The sequence below is a fragment of the Chiloscyllium punctatum genome, chromosome 7 (genome assembly GCF_047496795.1).
Source record: "Chiloscyllium punctatum isolate Juve2018m chromosome 7, sChiPun1.3, whole genome shotgun sequence".
NCBI lineage: Eukaryota > Metazoa > Chordata > Chondrichthyes > Orectolobiformes > Hemiscylliidae > Chiloscyllium > Chiloscyllium punctatum.
This window is the reverse complement of record NC_092745.1, coordinates 113,859,559-113,872,583: the sequence shown is the minus strand read 5'-3', so window position 1 is coordinate 113,872,583 and position 13,025 is coordinate 113,859,559. Positions and strand designations below refer to the sequence as shown.

General features: G+C 43.1%; 1 protein-coding gene across 9 annotated transcripts in view; it reads left to right on the top strand.

The window, feature by feature from the left end:
• LOC140480058 (very-long-chain enoyl-CoA reductase-like) overlaps nucleotides 1-13,025 on the top strand; it is a 96,140-nt gene that overhangs the window by 71,798 nt on the left and 11,317 nt on the right. For 8 of the 9 annotated variants that reach the window (XM_072574631.1, XM_072574634.1, XM_072574632.1 and 5 more), the window contains 3 exons: nucleotides 1,158-1,261; nucleotides 10,766-10,881; nucleotides 11,994-12,099. In XM_072574631.1, coding sequence (XP_072430732.1) covers nucleotides 1,158-1,261; nucleotides 10,766-10,881; nucleotides 11,994-12,099 — 326 coding nt within the window. The remainder of the gene's footprint in view (nucleotides 1-1,157; nucleotides 1,262-10,765; nucleotides 10,882-11,993; nucleotides 12,100-13,025) is intronic. The other variant, XM_072574633.1, reaches the window with a different exon arrangement.

Genomic DNA, 13,025 nt, shown 5'->3' with positions numbered 1-13,025 from the left:
CCGACCAGATATCCCAACCCAATCTAGTTCCACCTGCCAGCACCCGGCCCATATCCCTCCAAACCCTTCCTATTCATATACCCATCCAAATGCCTTTTAAATGTTGCAATTGTACCAGCCTCCACCACTTCCTCTGGCAGCTCATTCCATACACATACCCCTCTCTGTGTGAAAAAGTTGCACCTTAGGTCACTTTTATGTCTTTCCCTTCTCACCCTAAACCTATGCCCTCTAGTTCTGGACTCCCCCACCCCAGGGAAAAGACTTTGTCTATTTATCCTATCCATGCCCCTCATAATTTTGTAAACCTCTATAAGGTCACCCCTCAGCCTCCGACGCTCCAGGGAAAACAGCCCCAGCGTGTTCAGCCTCTCCCTGTAGCTCAAATCCTCCAGCCCTGGTAACATCCTTGTAAATCTTTTCTGAACCCTTTCAAGTTTCACAACATCTTTCTGATAGGAAGGAGACCAGAATGTTGAAAGACTTAAGTTAGCAATGTTTTTGTCATGTGTAGATTAAACATTATCCTTGGAGTGCCGTTCTTGACATGTTGTGGTGTTCTGATGAGTTGGATTGGGTCCTAATGCTTACTTTAAGTGTAAGCTTTTACAGTGGGTGCTGGCAGCCAACCCCGTCATGAGGAGGAATCTGATCCTGTCTTTGATCAAAGTCCAACTGTACAGCTCCTAATGAATCGTGAACCCAAGCAGGCCTTTCCTTAACCTGAGCATTGAGATCTGTGAACTCTACACAGAGCAGAACAGAACCTATTACTTTGGGGATAAACTTAGGGTGGAGCTCAAAGACATTTTAAATTTCTTTACTCAGTCCATGTGTACATTAAATCTAAACCCCCTGTAAAGCCTAATAGTGTCATCGAGTCATACAGCATGGAAACAGACTCTTTAGTCCAAGCCAATCATGTTCCGAAACTAAACATAGCGCAATATCAGTTTTATTCTGATATTCAAACAGAGCAGGATGAAGACAGTAAAGTGAGTTTGGACTCTCTGTTTCCCCCACACTAGAACCTGAGCTCGGATGAGCTAAGTTGCTGCAAGTGATTATTCAGAATAGGTTCAGTTTAGTTTCCCTTCAGTGTTTGAGGCTTTTCTCCATAAAGACTGACCGCCTCTTCCTGATGTTTCATTCTCCAGAGGGAAAGTGTGTACGCGATGAAGAGATTCTACAATCGCTCCCCGTAGGCACAACTGCGACCTTCTACTTCAAAGATTTGGGTCCTCAAGTGGGATGGACCACGGTGAGTGTTCCTATGGTTTGATCTAACGGGTGTGGGGTGAGAGGGAGTAGGGAGCTGGCGAATGGGAAGGGTAGAAATATGGGACAGTGGGGATGGAACAGACTGACGGGGAGAGAGACAGGAGCATGGCAAGAAGCACACAGTGTGGGAGATGAACAACTGGCTCAGGTCAGGAATTTGAGGGGTGCGGGTCGGCAGTGGGTCTGTTAGGAATGTCCTAAAACTGTACAAGGCACCAGTCAGATCACAGCTGGAATACTGACAACAGGTTTGGGCTCATTAATCTCAGGAAAGATCCTGGCATTAGAGACAGTCCAGGGAATGTTCGCTCGGCTGATTCCAGGTTTGGAGGGACTGCCTTCTGAGGAGAAGTTGAATCGACTTGGCCTGCACTTGGTGGAATTTAGAAGAGTGGGAGTCAAACCGGTTGAAACATATCGGATTCCTAGGGGTTTGATGGGTTAAATGTGGAGAGGTTGTTTGTGGGATAGACCAGGACTAGAGGGAATAATCTCCGAATGAGAGGTCGCATGTTTAAGACAGAGATGCGGAGGAATTTCTTCTCTCCTATCTAAGGAATGCCTTACTACAGTGGGCTATCAAGGCTGGGTTATTGAGTATATCCAAGGCTGAGATACACAGAATTTTATGCAATAACGTAATAAAGGGTTCTAAGGTAAAGGCAGGAAAGTGGATTGGAGGATGATTAGACCATCCATGATCTTATTGGAGCAGACTCTATGGGCTGAATGGCCTGTGGTCGTCTTATGAGCTTCTCTTCCTGTCCAACAGGAAGTAGAGCAGTTCCTTTGTCCAGCAGGAACATTAACGGGCTTTGTGTACAGGAGTATCTTTCCTCGCTGACACGAATCATGGTTTTGGGCAAAATGCCAGCAAAAGAAAAAAAAAATCTTTGGCTGAAGATCCAGACTTGAAAAGGTGGTGCAAGTTGATTCCATGAACCATTTTAAAAAGGCTGTGTATATGAGCGATGCCACCACTAGGTGGAGCATTGCAGCCCATAAGTATGAAAGGTGAGAGACCTGGGGAGGCAGTGGTAATGTGTCACTGGGCTTGTAATCCTGACCCCAGGATGACTCCTGGTGACCATTCGACTAGCTTGTTATTGAATAACAATCGTCCTTTAATAGGGAAGGAAATCTGCTGTCCTTACCTGGTCTGATATATATGTGACTCCAGACCTATAGCAATGTGGTTAACTCTGAACAGCCTTTTAAGCAAATAGAGATTGACTAGTGCACATTCTGTAAGTGCAAAGGTCGCGTCTAGTTGAATGTGGAAAAAATAGCCATGTTGAAATTCATTCCAATTGGGAAACTTTTTTTTAATGTTAACTTTTAAACCAGTTGTAATATCCAGGAAAATACAACAATAATTGCACAATTCTTTGCAATTGGTGCTCCTGGTGACTGATAACTAGCCTGGTCTCTGTACAAGCGCATTACCTGACAATTAATCACAACTGCCCTTTAGGCAATTAGGGATGGGCAATAAATGCTGGTCCAGTGAGCAACACCCTTGTCCCGTGAATTAATAAAAACAAAGTCAGCCGTCTGTTCATTGAAACCAGGGTCTCTCCAATCAAAAACAAAATCTACAGACTGATTATAACTGCTGCTGTGCTTTCTTGTCTAGCAAGTTCACCATTTAGTGCTCGACTAGTGTGATGTCACTGGGATAATGCAGGTGGATCATGCTGGCCATAGAGTCATAGAGATGTACAGCATAGAAACAGACCCTTCAGTCCAACCTGTCCATGCCGAACAGATATCCCAACCCAATCTAGTCCCACCTGCCATATCCCTCCAAACCCTTCCAATTCATATACCCATCCAAATGCCTCTTAAATGTTGCAATTGTACCAGCCTCCACCACTTCCTGTGGCAGCTCATTCCATTCACATACCACCCTCTGCGTGAAAAAGTTGCCCCTTAGGTCTCTTTTATATCTTTTCCCCCCTCACCCTAAACCTATGCCCTCTGGTTCTGGACTCCCTGATCCCAGGGAAAAGACTTTGTCTATTTATCCTATCCATGCCCCTCATAATGTTGTAAACCTCTATAAGGTCACCCCTCAGCCTCTGACGCTCCAAGGAAAACAGCCCCAGCCTGTTCAGCCTATCTCTATAGCTCACTTCCTCCAACCCTGGCAACATCCTTGTAAATCTTTTCTGAACCCTTTCAAGTTTCACAACATCTTTCTGATAGGAAGGAGACCAGAACTGCGTGCAATATTCCAACAGTGGCCTAACCAATGTCCTGTACAGCCGCAACATGATCTCCCAACTCCTGTACTCAATACTCTGACCAATAAAGGAAAGCATACCAAACGCCTTCTTCACTATACTATCTCCCTGCGACTCCACTTTCAAGGAGCTATGAACCTGCACTCCAAGGTCTCTTTGTTCAGCAACACTCCCTAGGACCTTGCCATTAAGTGTATAAGTCCTGCTAAGATTTGCTTTCTCAAAATACAGCACCTCGCATTTATCTGAATTAAACTCCATCTGCCACTTCTCAGCCCATTGGCCCATCTGGTCCAGATCCTGTTGTAATCTGAGGTAACCCTCTTCGCTCTCCACTACACCTCCAATTTTAGTGTCATCTGCAAACTTAAAAATCACACAACACCAGGTTATAGTCCAACAGGTTTAATTGGAAGCACACTAGCTTTCGGAGCGACGCTCCTTCATCAGGTGATAGTTGAGGGCTCAATCCTAACACAGAATTTATAGCAAAACTTTACAGTGTGATGTCGGTGTGAAATTTACAGTGAAAGAAGTGAAACTATCACTGTATTCTAACAGATGAAAGGCTTAACAGACAATCAATTTTTCAATGTATAATTTCAGTTACATCACACTATAAAGTTTTGCTATAAATTCTGTGTGTTAGGATTGAGCCCTCCCACTACCACCTGATGAAGGAACGTCGCTCCGAAAGCTAGTGTGCTTCCAATTAAACCTGTTGGACTATAACCTGGTGTTGTGTGATTTTTAACTTTGTACATCCCAGTCCAACACCAGCATCTCCTAATCATGTCAGTAAACTTAGTAACTGTACCTCTTATGCTCGCATCCAAATCCAAATCAAATTCCATTTTGTTGGAATCTACAATCTATTGTGGATGAAGGAGTTGGATAAGTCTGAGAGAATGAGCTGCAAAGTTGTGAACAGTAAGGAGGACAGGGAGAGGGGAGGGGAAAACATAAGGAAAAAGACCGAATTACAGAAAATAGATAGGATGTGGCATGAAGGGAGAAGGGTGAGGGAAAGAGGAAGTGGAGGAAATGGAGAGAGATGAAGGGCTAAAAGGACTGAGGGGAGGGTGAATAATGGGCTGGGAGACCAAAACAGGAAAGCTTCCTGTCAAATGAATTCTCAGCATTGCAGGGCAGAAATAATGTTTTGTTTTCATAAATCTTTTTATGGGGGCTGAGATTTAATACCTAAATGCGATGTAGATCTGATTGCAGTGTAAGGAGATTGAGGATTGGCACACCACTTATAGTCCAGTGATTAAAGATAATGCTGCATCATATAAAATGCTATTAAAGTAATAATTTTGAATGCAAATATAGGCCGAGAGAGTGACTGGAGCAAGCCAGCAAAATGGGGAAATGGCTGAAAATAAATGTTGGGGATAAAATGGTGGGTGAAATGACAAAAATTAACATTTACACATTACAGTATAAATATCAGACGTTTTTATAAAATGTTAACAATTAAGAAACAATCTGATATGCTACAGAGTGAGAACCACAAAGAGCATTATTGTGGTCTGGAGTGCCACCTGGTGGCCAGAATTTACAATGCGGTGCAAATTCCTAATTATTCCTAAAATATTTCCTTTGTTCCGAGACTGTTCCACTTGACCACACTTCGAGTACTGTGCTCTGTTCTGGTCACTGCACCTGGACAAAGATATATTGACCTTGGAGGGAGTGCTGTTCAGGTTTCCAAGTATCTAGACTCCACGGATTAACTTGAATGATTACACAACCTACAGTTGTATACTGTGGAGTTTAGAATATGAAAGAATAGTTTGAATAACGATTTTAATATTAAGCTACATAACTGATAGGATAGATAGAGATATAAGATTTTTGCTCACTGGGGAGCCAAGGACTAAATGACTTGAAGTGAATATTATAATTCTCCAGTTGGGAAGCAGGTTTATACACTCAGATGGTGGTGGAATTCTTTTCCTCATTTGAGTTGATGATTAATATGAAATCCTTGGGAATCAAGCATGTTAGGGCGATATGGATATGGGACAAAGAAGGCTGGAATTTCAACTTTGAGCTGAACAGTGGGAGTTTGGAAAATTCCTAGCTTCACGTGCTCACCATAGGGAAAAGTGACTCTGGAAAAATGATGTTCCTTCTGGTATTGGGCGGGGGGTGAAGAGAGGTAGCAGTTAGACCATCTGACCCTGGAAAGAATTCAGAGATGCTGGGTGCTGAGCCAACTTATTTAACAGACCTGTTTTGATACCCAGTTTTAATAAAAGTAGCTAGGCCCTGTAGCTCTTAGCTCTCAGCTCTCAGCTCTCAAATCTCCTCACCGAGCCCCACACCACACTGCCCATGACCCATTGATGCCAACTCGTCCATGCCAACTGATCCAAATCATGACTCCTGACTACCCCCATGACCCCAGGTCAACTGCGGCCATTATTGCCCCTATATAAGTTCAGTGCCAATTCATGTTCTTCCAACTTTGCTCATATTCCTCTATGCCAGTTGAACAGTATGGGGAGACCTGCTGTATGGGCTGGGATAGAGACCTGGGCTATGCTGGGAAACATAGTATGGGGTGTCACTGGCCAGGCCAACTTTAATTGCACATCCTAATTACTTTTGAGAAAGTGGCAGAGAGATGTCTTTTTGAACCATTGCAATCCATGGGAAAGCCACAGTGCAGTGAACGAGGGAATTCCAGGATTTTGACCAAGTGACCCAAGTCTATTAAATACCTGAAGGCATGGGCCAATGATTACAGTGTTTGTTTCTATAAGGGGTTAAATACTTGAAGACTTTTTCAAACATGATATTAATGTCCAATTCCTTCAAATACTAATTACAAATAAGGCCACTTAAAAGACAGCTGGAGACCATAGCTGTCAATCAAACAGTTAACTTAGAGACCCTTGCTATGATCTTGACAAGTCCCAGAAGTAGTCAAGATCCATTCATTTGTAATGCTGTGAGCCTGAGGACTATCAACATTCAGCTCAAGAAATTGCATGCACAGATTTATTTTTGAAACATAACCCCAAAAGTTTCTTTCAAAACATGAAGTACACGAGATTTACTCAGAGTGTGGTGATGGTCTCATCACAAAGTTGCCTCACATCCTTTAAAAAGGACCTGGGTGAAGCACTTGGCATGTCATAACATTCAAAGCTATTGGCCAAGTGCCAAAAGCTGGTAAATGCGATTAGGTTGAAGGTCAGATGTTTCTCACCTGTCAGTGCAGATTTGATGGGCCAAAAGGCCTCTTCTGCACTGTATTATTCTATGATTTAAATACTTTAACAGTTTGACAATTTGATGTTACCTGTTCCAGCTTTGACGAGTGTTTATGTTTCCACCACAAAGTTAGGGCACACTGCTGGTGAAGGCCATTCCTGGAGTAAGAATCACATCTACCTTAGAGTCACAGGAGCATTATGTTCGGCTCATTGTGTCTGGCTGTCCAAATAAACATTGTGATATAGTGCCATTCTTCTGCTTTTTCCCCATGTTGTTTCTATTTGAATAATTACCAGTGCCTTCTTGAATTCCTCAATTGAACCAGCCTCCACCACACTTCCAGACAGTGCATTCCAGCTCCAAACCACTCAATGTGTGAAAAGGTTTTTTTATCCCTCACCTTGCATTTGCTTCTTTGGCAAATCCTTTTAATTCTATGCCTTCTTATTCTTGATTTTTTTACAAGTGGGAACAGTTTCTCTCTATCTACTCTATCCAGCTCCCCATGAGTATGAAAATGTCTATCAAGGAAAACAATCTAAACTCTTCAATCTATCCTCACAACTGAGGTTTATCATCCCTTGAACCATTTTGTAAAACCTCTTTAGCATTCTCTCCAATACACCCCCATCCGTCCCATAAAATGACTCCAGAACTGTACACAGTACTCCAGATGAGGTCTAACAAGTGTCATATGCAAGGCATGATCTCCTTGTTCTTGTATGTTATTCCCTATTAATAAAGCCTAAAATACTGTATGCTTTGTTAATGGCTTTGTCCACCTGACCTATCACCTTCAATATTCTGTGCACACATACACCAGGACCCTCTGGTCCTGCGTCCCCTTCAGGACTGTACATCTTACTTTCTACTGTCAGTCCATATTCTTTCTACCTGAATACATCAATTTGCACTTTTCTGCATTGAGCGCCATTTGCCGCCAATCCACCTCCTCCACTAACTAGTCAATGATCTTTTGAAGTTCCACACTGTGTCCTCACTTGTTCTGTGCACTGAGCTTCACCTAAGGGGTAGGTTTCCTCAACCTTCTTCCCTCTAATGAAAACAGCCTCAAGTCCCTCAGCCTTTCCTCATAAGACCTTCCCTCCATACCAGGCAGCACTCTAGTAAATCTCCTCTGAACCCTTTCCAAAGTTTCCACATCCTTCCTATAATGTGGTGACCTGAACTGTATGCAATACTCCAAGTGTGGCTACACTAGAGTTTGTTACAGCTGCAGCATGACTCATGGTTCCGAAACTCATTCCCTCTAATAATAAAAGCTAACACACCGTATGCCTTCTTAACAACCCTATGAACCTGGGTGGCACCTTTCAGGGATCTATGTACATGGACACCGAGATCATCTACATTACCAAGAATCTTACCATTAGCCCAGTATTCTGCATTCCTGTTACTCCTTCCAAAGTGAATCACCTCACACTTTTCTGTATTAAATTCCATTTGCCACCTCTCAGCCCAGCTCTGCAGCTTATCTTTGTCCATCTGTAACCTGTAACATCTATCGGCCCTATCCACAACTCTACCGACCTAAGTGTCACCCGCAAATTTACTAACCCATCCTTCTACGCCCTCATCCAGGTCATTTATAAAAGTGACAAACATCAGTAGCCCCAAAACAGATCCTTGCGGTACACCACTAGTAACTGAACTCCAGGATGAATATTTCCCATCAATCACCACCCTCTGTCTTCTTTCAGCTAGCCAATTTCTGATACAAACTGCTAAAACACCCTCAAATCCATGCCTTCATATTTTGTGCAATAGCCTCCTGTGGGGAATCTTATCAAATCCATATCCACCACATCAACCACTTTACCCTCATCCACCTGTTTGGTTACCTGCTCAAAGAACTCAATAAGGTTTCTGAGGCACGATGTACCCTTCACAAAACCATGTTGACTATCCCTAATCAACTTATTCCTTTCTAGATGATTATAAATCCTATCTCTTATAACCTTTTCCAACACTTTACCCACAACCAAAATAAGGCTCACAGGTCTACAACTACCAGGGTTGTTTCTATTCCCCTTCTTGAACAAGGGAACAACATTTGCTATCCTCCAATCTTCTGGCACTATTCCTGTAGACAATGATGACATAAAGATCAAAGCCAAAAGCTTTGCAATCTCCTCCCTGGCTCCCCAGAGAATCCTAGGATAAATCCCATCTGGCTTAGGAGACTTATTTATTTTTTACTTTCCAGAATTGCTAACATCTCCCCCTTGTGAACCTCCATCCCCTCTAGTCTAATAGCCTGTATCTCAGTATTCTCCTCGACAGCATTCGTCTTTTTCCAGTGTGAATACCGATGAAAATTATTCATTTAGCGCTTCCCCTATCTCCTTTGACTCCATGTATAACTTCCTACTACTCTCCTTGATTGGCCCTATTCTTACTCTAATCATTCTTTTAATTCCTGATATACCTAAAGAAAGCCTTAGGGTTTTCCTTGATCCTATCCACCAATGACTTCCCATGTCCCCTCCTGGCTCTTCTTAGCCCTATCCTTAGCTCTTTCCTGGCTAACTTGTAACTCTCAAGTGCCCGAACTGAGCCTTCATGTCTCATCCTAACATAACTTAAAAATGTGTTACTGGAAAAGCGCATATGCCCGAAACGTCGATTCTCCTGCTCCTTAGATGCTGTCTGACCTGCTGCGCTTTTCCAGCAACACATTTTTAAGCTCTGATCCCCAGCATCTGCAGTCCTCACTTCATCCTGACATAAATCTGCTTCCTCTTGATGAGAAATTCAACTTCTTTAGTCAACCATGATTCCCTCGCTTGACCACTTCCTCCCTGCCTGACAGGTATATACTTATCATGGACACGCAGTAGCTGTTCCTTGAATAAGCTCCACATTTCAGTTGTGGTGTGTGGGGTGTTTGTTGATAATATTGAAAGCTCAGAGTCTTGAATCAGTGCCCAATGAAATGAGGGCTCCCTCAGTTTGGGAGGATTCTGACTTGACTCAGTCTTTGATCCCTGGTCTGTGAGAAGAGGATTCACCCGTCCAGACGAGTGGGAGGAGCTGGGGTGCAGATGTTCGGTAAAGGGTAAGAGAAAGAGTCTTTGGTCCATGTTGACTGGCCTCTAGTGTGTGAAGTCCTTCTCCTGTGTATTTATTCTGTCCTTCATTATGGCCTAACCCAGGACTTTAGACAGGACTGTCGTTGCCTCAGTGCCATCTGACCAAGACCATTAGAAGTAGGAGCAGAAGTTGGCCATTCAGCCCATCAAACCTGCTGTGCAGACAAAGGGGAAAAATATTCCCTGAGATTGCACTCCTCTTGTTAGTGTGGTTCAACTTGGCTGCTCCATTGCCTACGGGCTGGTACCGCTCTCAAACTGGGCTCTCTCTTTATCAAGAATAATGCAAGGCGAGTCATAGAGATGTACAGCATGGAAACAGACCCTTCGGTCCAACCTGTCCATGCCGACCAGATATTCCAAACCAATCTAGACCCACCTGCCAGCACCCAGCCTTCCAAACCCTTCCTATTCATATACCAATCCAAATGCCTCTTAAATGTTGCAATTGTACCAGCCTCCAACACTTCCTCTGGCAGCTCATTCCATATACGTACCACCCTCTGTGTGAAAAAGTTGCCCCTTAGGTCTCTCTTATATCTTGCCCCTCTCACCCGAAACATATGACCTCTAGTTCTGGACTCTCCCACTCCAGGGAAAAGACTTTGTTTATTTACCCTATCCATGTCCCTCATGATTTTATAAACCTCTATAAGGTCACCTCTCAGCGTCCAATGCTCCAGGGAAAACAGCCCCAGTCTGTTCAGCCTCTCCCTGTAGCTCAAATCCTCTAACCCTGGCAACATCCTTGTAAATCTTTTCTGAACCCTTTCAAGTTTCACAACATCCTTCTGATAGGAAGGATTTTAAAAAGTTCAGCCACTTTGTGTTTAATTTGAGAGCCGTGTTAAAGCTGCCACCTGCTTGTGTCTGTGTGTTGTTCTTTGACTGTAGGTGTTCCTGACGGAGTATGCAGGTCCACTCTTTATCTACCTGCTCTTCTATTCTCGCCTGCCTTTTATTTACGAAGAAAAGGATGAATTTACCACCAGCCCACACACTGTGGTGCAGTAAGTAAGCATGCATTGGATGCCTGGTGTTAACCTAGCTCTGGTACAGTACAGTTTGATAATCTGAGTTTGTCTTAGGACTTAAGAGGATGCTTGCTGAATTTGCACCAGCACTGGTGACTGTGCCTTCAGCTGCCTAGGCTCCCAACCTCTGGAATTCCCTCCCTCACCCTCTCCATCAATTTGTCCACCCTGAAAATGATGCCTTTGACTGAGTTTTTATCTTTAATCTCCCTCTTTCTCATTCAATGCCTATTGTTGTCCGATGGTGCTCCTGAAAAATGTTTTTGGATGTTTTACTATAGGAAAAGAATAATATCATTGCAAGTTGTTGTCCGATATGGAGTGGCACATACTCCAATTGTTGTCATTTAGGATGAATGCGGTGGTTGAGCCCCAGACCATCATAGTCATAGAGTCATACAGCACGGAAACAGACCCTTTGGTCCAACCAGTCCATGCAAGACATAATCCGAAACTAAACTAGCCCCACCTTCCTGCTGCTGGCCAATATCCCTCCAAACCTTTCTTAATCATTTACCGATCCAAATGTCTTTTAAGCGTATTTGTACACACATTCACCACTTACTCATGAAGTTCATTCCACACTCAAACCACCCTCTGTGTAAAAAAATTGCCTCTCATGTCTTTTTTAAATCTCTCTCCTTTCACTTTAAAAACGTGCCCCCGAGTCTTGAAATCCCTGGCCAACACCATCGCTTTTAATCGACCTGATGAAACCAGTCATTTCGTGCACGCCACCTGTGTAAATTATTCAATTGTAAATTAAAGGGATAATTGTGTAAATTTGTTCTTGGGATGTTGGCATTCCAAGCAATAGGGCAGCATTATTGCCCATCCCTTAATGACCAAACTGCCTTCCGCGAGCAAAGTAGAGGATTTAAAAAATATTAATAACCCTCAACCAAAATCCACCGTGTTGTTCGGGAGTTAAAGTTTCCCCTGTGGTTTCTTTTGTCAGAGTCAGTAAAGATGAGTTTATTTGTAAAGTGGCAAGGGAGCGTCTTACATAACTGTGCGAAGGACCCAACTGTGATTTTGGGATTTTGTTTATCAGCTGCCATTCCGGTTTTCTGTTTTACCTTTTCCAGCTTGGCAGGGTTTTGCCACTCTTTTCATTATGTCAAAAGACTGATTGAAACGCTGTTTGTGCATCGCTTTTCTCATGGTACAATGCCTCTTCGCAATACCGTTAAGGTAGGTGCCTCCAACTGTTGTCCTACGCTGACCTGTTATCACAACACAAATTCCAAACATTGTTCTGTGAATCTCGTCTTTTTTTCTGTTATAGATCTATTTCTTGGAGCTGAAGAAATCAAAGGGTATGGGAGGAAAGTGGAAGTAGGGTACTCAGTTGGACGATCAGCATGAGTCATATTAAGAGCAGAACAGGCTCGATAGGCTGAATGGCCTATTCCTGCTCCTATTTTCTATGTTTCTATGAACATATGCAAAAGACATATCTCAATTGAATTTGATGGAAACAATATCTTAAATTAGAGTATTGTGTATCATTGCATTCAATTTAAAGGATGTGAATTCTGTTTATGTGTAGGTTGGTCACCAAGTAAGTTTGAACCTTGATAATGGCAATCAATGTTAGGAATACAGGACACACAGAACAGTCTCTGAGAACCTTGTCAGCTCTGTATTCCACCCTGTTATTTGGAGGCTAATAGAATCTCACCCACTGAGAGACCGGATCTGTTCCTGTGGTGTGGAACCGTCACTGCAAGAACTCGTTTGGTCAGGGCCACTTTATTGTTGCGCTCCTTGCAGCAAGTTATCAGAACCTCCCACTGCCTCAAATGGCTATAAATATAGTCTTATACAAGTAAGAAATGCCTTCGGCTTGTTTGTTCTATAAATGTAAAGACTGCCCATTACCAAATTGCTCTAGTGACAATGTATTTAAGGATCTTTATGAATAAAGTACATTGTGAAATTTTTTTAAAAAGCAAGCTCAACTCCCCTTGATGAGGCTGGAGGATGGAACGGGCTGACTCAGGATTCCCAGCTGGCATTGGTGTATCAATTAGAATCGTTAATCAGTCAGTTGGTGCTCACTATCCCAGTGCCCACCACCTTAGTGATGACTCAGTGATAAATGGATACTGGAAGGC